The sequence below is a fragment of the Cryptotermes secundus genome, unplaced genomic scaffold, assembly GCF_002891405.2.
Source record: "Cryptotermes secundus unplaced genomic scaffold, Csec_1.0 scaffold932, whole genome shotgun sequence".
Lineage (NCBI taxonomy): Eukaryota > Metazoa > Arthropoda > Insecta > Blattodea > Kalotermitidae > Cryptotermes > Cryptotermes secundus.
In genome coordinates this window covers 521294-527293 of record NW_019727409.1, presented here as the reverse complement: position 1 = coordinate 527293, position 6000 = coordinate 521294, and the positions used below count along the sequence as shown (strand labels likewise).

The window sequence follows — 6000 nt, the reverse complement described above, 5'->3', positions numbered from 1 at the left end:
GAGTTCGAGTTCCAGTGTGGCTACCGCCGAAGACATTCCGAGTTATAAAGTAACAGCCAGCCGACTACAGTTGGAGTATAGCAGCCGTCGCGGTAAGAAGATCCGGACGTGTGTGCGATTGTGTAATTGGGAGCGCGTGATACAGTGATACATAGCTCCCCTACTGTCAACGTGTATACTACTGAAGACAGAGTGAACTGATTTGCGCATAGGGTTAGAAATCGTGAAACCCCGCAACAGTGTTAACAGATTAATGCGATTAGGGTTATAAAGTGTGAAACCCCGCAACTGTGAGATAATTAATTGTAGCCGTTATTTGTAGATTGTTAAATAAACCAATTAACCATCTCTACGGCGTCTTCGGTAACGAAACACGTTACACTGGTGTCAGAAGTGGGATCAGTAACGCAAAACACGTTACAATATAATCCCTGCATGAGAAAATTCAGCAATTTTAAGATAAATTTCAGAATTATTACAACATTTCAACATTGTCATGGTGACATTCCACAGCAGTCAAAGAAGCAAACTTAACTTTAATGGGCAGCCATCTCACAGACATGAAACTATGTCAGGCCAATAAATCTAAATGTTATTCTTTCTCTCATTGGAAGGCATGTATCATCCTTGCCTCTAGTAATTTTAGTGAGAGTTTAACTGACAAAGCTGTTGAAATGTGATGTGCTGAAATGTAAAACATGTCTCACCAAATTGTCTCTTAATTTAGGCACCAACTCAAGAATGTGTCAGGATAAAAATATCAGAACATTTTAAATGTAATATTTTTAGCCACTGATTGTAAAATTTACATTATTTTCCCAGACATTTCACAGTATGACAAAAAGAATACTTCTGCAGGTCTAGTATTATTTATCAGAATCTGGTACATGATAAAATTCAACAGGTCAGGCTGTTTTTAATAAAATCTCCAGCATGTGTTCAGTACGTCTGACATTACATGTAAGGGTAAGAACAATTTAATAATCCATTATAATGAGAACTTCTGCATGGTATAATGCACCTGCATATTGGCCATGATCATTTTCAGATCTCTAATTATGCCACGCACAACCTTCCATGCTTTCTTGCCTGCTGATAAAGAAATATGAACAGAAAGACTTTGTTTCGCCATTAGCTGAACTCCCATGTACATGATGGAATTACCTGCAGACCACAGCATTTTTATTTATTTAATTTGTGGCTGTAGCAAATCTTTGGAAGAATACTCCAAAAATTACTAGACACTTCTGCAAGCTAGCAACCAACCTGCAGCCATGTATAGACTTCATGGAATGGGTGTTGTGTTTGCCAGTTTGTGGGGATAAATTGCTGTAGAGATGGCATCTGTGCATGTAGCTCACAGTATTCTTTGTTTATTCAGAAACCTGTAAGCAGTGTGGCACCCACATCAGTTCAGCACCAGAAACCATCACCAATCTACCAGACGTCATCTACCAAAATCCACCCTGTGCAGCCACAGACACTGAGTTCAACCCCACAGGTAACTTGAGTGTTGGGATGCGAGCTGTGTTGCTTAGTGTCCTGACTAACACTGTGCATGGCACTTACAGATGTGTTGGGTTGCAACCCCTTTAGCAAAATAAATTCAAGAATTGATATTCATGTTACTTAATGATTTCTCCTATCCTCATTTTTCAGATACTGTTGGTTTTGCTTCTTCTTATTATAACATCTATTATATTGTAGTCATATGCACACTGGTTCTTGTTCCCACATAGCCTATTATTCGATGAGGACACCCAGCTCTTTTCCTGGGGGGTAGAGAAGTAGGATTATGAGGCAAATCTCTCACTCCATCTCATGCTGCTATTAGGATGTGCGTGGATCCTTATCTTCAAGACCCCATACACATAAAGATATGGTGCTTAGGCACACATGAAACTTTGTCTTCTTGCTGCTTGTTCCAAGAAGCAGTAAGAGTGGTAAAAGGAACACAGATTGTATGAAGAAAAAATTAAATGAGTTGTATGTAGTTTGCTCTCTCTGCTAAACTTGGTAAAAAAAAAAGTTATGTGAGAGATATGCTATAATAAAAATGTGTGGCACTGTGGGGGGCAGAGTTTTAAGGAGATGACTAGAATGTTCAATGATTACAACTCACAACTAGAGATTCCCCCCCCCCCAACTGAACCCTTGTGGTAATAGTACTTATGTAACACCCTCTCTGATGAGAAGATGGGTTTGTCTCTTATGAATATGCTTGGCCTTTGATCAAGTGTACATATTGCACTTATAGCATGTTATTGAAAATTCTTCCTTTTGAACTATGTACGAGTTCTCTTTCAGTACAGATTTTGCACAGCAGATAATGCCTATCTTACATATTATATTGTCATGTGTAGGGTGGTATTTGTGACAAGCATGATGGGTTCTAGTTTGAATGATTGGATTTACTGACATTTTGTTTACACGCTCTCTCTTAATTACACTTAAATACAGTGATATCACTGATTTACACACACTGGTGCTCTCCTGGTACCATAATTAAAACGCAGAAGCTATAACAGTCTCACTCAATTACACACTCCCAATCCCACTGTGCTATAGCACACATAAATTCTTCAGTCCACAAGTTAACTCTACTTCAAATACAAACTTCCCGTATCTGTCTCCTACTGAGAACTCAGAACTCTTTGTCACTTACTAGTTCCAGTTCACTCACTTGCATGCTTCTGCCACTCCTATTTCTCTTTTAACTCCACCAGCTTAGGAATTCTGCTCAGTTATATAGCGGAGGGACTGACATTGCCCAATAGTAAACGCATATCACGTGACCCCTTGAACACTGTTGCTCTGTGATGTCACCACACACGGGCAAGCTGATGGAGGCGCAGGAAACATGTCATATGATGGCCACTTACTGTTGCTCTGTGACATCACTGCTCCTGCTCAAGCTTGCTCTACTGTTGCGTGCATGTATCGTGTCTACGGAGATGTTGCCTGGCAACGTGTTGATCAGATATGCCACAGTATTCTACAATGGCAGCTTAATCACTTGAACTATCATAAGCATCAGGATGAACCCACAGAAAACACCATTCATTCTTGTATACTCACTCTTTCCACAGGAACATGTTTACATCGCCCAGCAATGGGTTAATGGGTTGTTTACCAAAAATCTGCTGCCCTAGAAACAGCGTTGTCATGTTTTGTTTCCATGGGAACGCGTTTACCGAGCCATTGCCCAGCAGTGGTTCCATGATTTCGGCCTTCAGGCATCATGTTACAATATTGCTACTCTTTTTTCATCATAAATTCTCCAGATTAACTGTTTCCACATGTAGGAACCTGTAGTTTCCTGTAATTTTCCTGTAATGTGTACTTTTTGTGCTGCTGATGGCATGAGACTGAGGTGTCAGCCTGTTACTATATGGGAGCAGTCCTTCATCTTCTCTTTGTGAATGGACTACATTGAATTATCATGTGTGCATTACAAGCTGCGCAGGACAAATATATTGTATTCCCCATTTCTGCTTCTGTGATATTCATGCATAATATGAGTTTTGCATGCGAGCCAAGCATTTCCTGAACTTAAATGAAAAGTGAAAGTATTGATTAAATTAATGACAGAATATTAATTCAACTTGAAAGCTGTAGATATGAAACACAGTTATTTATAATGTTCCTATTTGTTTAATTTGAAACATCCTAATGTGCACCAAATAACTGTCACCCTGGGGCTCTATGCAGGTTTTAAGGCACAGGAAGATAAACATGATAGAAATAATTCTTGACAAAAACAACTAATCATCCTTCGCAACTTCTGCAAACAGATAGAGTAACATGATTTTGATCACCATATGGCATAGTTAACATTCTGTAGGATTTGAGGTTATTATAGCAGTTATGAAGAGATCTGTTTTCTGGGATATAATGTTGTGTAGTCCATTAAAAGTCAACCATCATTTCAGAGAAACATGTTGCCTCTATTTTCAGGGTCAAAGAATAAGCCAAGCAAGAGACTGGCATGAGCCAGGTAGCCAGCTTTGCTTGCTGGTTTTTTGCTTCACTTTTTCTTTGACCCTAAACATCGGTTATATCCCAGGAGACTGGATTCTTCATAGTCAACATTCATGGTTTGTATATGGGATGTTCAGAATTTGATTCCCAACCTGCAAGCCAACTACTGTGACAGGTATTTTGTCATTTTTCTCCATCATTTCAATCAAATGTAAGGATAGCACCTTTACCTTTACTGTCCGCTCATCTCTCAACTGTGTTGCCGCATGCAGTGATTCAGCATAACTAAAATCCCACTGTGTACCATATAAACTTATCATTTGACAAGCTTAAATGCAATCAAAATCATTGTAGTAGCAGGACATATAAGTCCATACAATACAGATAAATATGAGCAATGACCATGTCACAAGTATTATGTTTTTGGACATTATCCATCATCCCGTCTGTTTTCTAAAAAACTGTCCTGTTTAAGTTTTGAGGTTTTCACGGCGATTACTATGAAGAAAGTCATCTTCTGGGTTTTGGCGCCATGTATTCTTCGTTTTGGCTGACGTTTCGGAGGAACGTATCGCCTCCATCTTCAGAGCAGGAGCTGTACAGCTACTGCTCTCTGCATTCACAAGCCATTCACCTGCTCTGAAGATGGAGGCGATACGTTCCTCCGAAACATCAGCCAAAACGAAGAATACACGGTGCCAAAACCCAGAAGACGACTTTCTTCAACTTTCCTGTTTATTTTTCAAAACACGATTTTGGAGACTGGATTCTATCCCCAACCCATCTGAGCAGGTTTTACCTAAGGACGGGGACAGAATCTGGTCTCCAAAACATTGTGTTTTGAAAAATAAACAGGACGGTTTTTTAGAAAATGGGATATGGATAATGTCCAAAAACATAATACTTGTAGCAATGTACCATCATCACAAACTTTTAGATCTTATGTGGGATGTTGATGTTCCAAGAGACAGCCATGTAAAACTATAACAGTTATATATATTGTAACGTGTTTTTCCACTGAAGACGCCGTTCAGATTGTTAATTGGTTTATTTAACAACCAACAAGTCTCGGGTACAATTAATTATAACACTGTCACGGGTGTACACACTTTACAAACCCTACACAATATTCTATTCACTCTGTCCTCAGTAGTCTACACATATTCACAGTATGATTCGGGAGCTATTCCAGTGTCACTGTGTTACACACTCCCAATTACTTCTCTTGTGAGCCAAGCATCTGCTTCTCACGCTATCACTTCTAGTCACACGTTTCGATATACTTCTTTCTGCTACAACTGAACTCGACGACTGTGCCAATTCAACTGTCTCCAGTGGCTGCTGCATTTCAACTGACTTCGTAGGCAGTGTAGTTCTCTTATAAACCCTCGGCCGGACAATGGGAAAACGCCTTGCTTCCTTGTTGCCTAGTCGCGTGTTTACCGGCGTTGCTGGGCTTCACTGCTGGGAGTTGTTTATGGCTACGTAGCAACTGCGGCGTCCCGTGTTACATCACCGCGGGCAAAGGGGTGTTGACTGGCCTATTACCATAGCAACGGCAATGCTCCGAAGGTGTTACATCACCGCTGGCAGGGTAGGGGAAGGAGTGTTGACTTGCCTGTTACCGTAGTAACGACAGCCCTCCAATGCCCCCACGTCACCGCTGGGGAGAGATGGGGTGTCCTCCATAGTGCAACACGTCACAATATTATTCTCAAATGTACAGAATGGCTGGGAAGCCGTCTCGATATATATGTATGTTGTTCAGAACTTTGCGAGCCCCTAAAAGGGCCGTTTGTTCCACTGTGTGCGCTAGTAATAGCGTTGGCCTTCCTTTACAGTCTCGTAAGCACTTATGAGCAGGCAGGATAGGGGCGAGCCTAGCCGGATAGCCTGGGCCTTCCTTATGGCCACTCGGCGGTTACGAGTCAGCGTGAGAGTGGAGTCTATCTGGCCTGGCGCTGTAATGCATGCGCTGGTGTAGTCTGCTGTCTCAGTGTTGTTTGCTGGAGAGCTGCG

At 41.0% G+C, this 6000-nt stretch overlaps 1 protein-coding gene across 7 annotated transcripts in view; it reads left to right on the top strand.

The window, feature by feature from the left end:
* Positions 1-6000, top strand: part of LOC111864750 (apoptosis-stimulating of p53 protein 1) — a 367739-nt gene that overhangs the window by 344368 nt on the left and 17371 nt on the right. For all 7 annotated transcript variants that reach the window (XM_023852251.1, XM_023852248.2, XM_023852249.2 and 4 more), the window contains one exon: positions 1382-1501. In XM_023852251.1, the coding sequence (XP_023708019.1) occupies positions 1382-1501 (120 nt within the window). The remainder of the gene's footprint in view (positions 1-1381; positions 1502-6000) is intronic.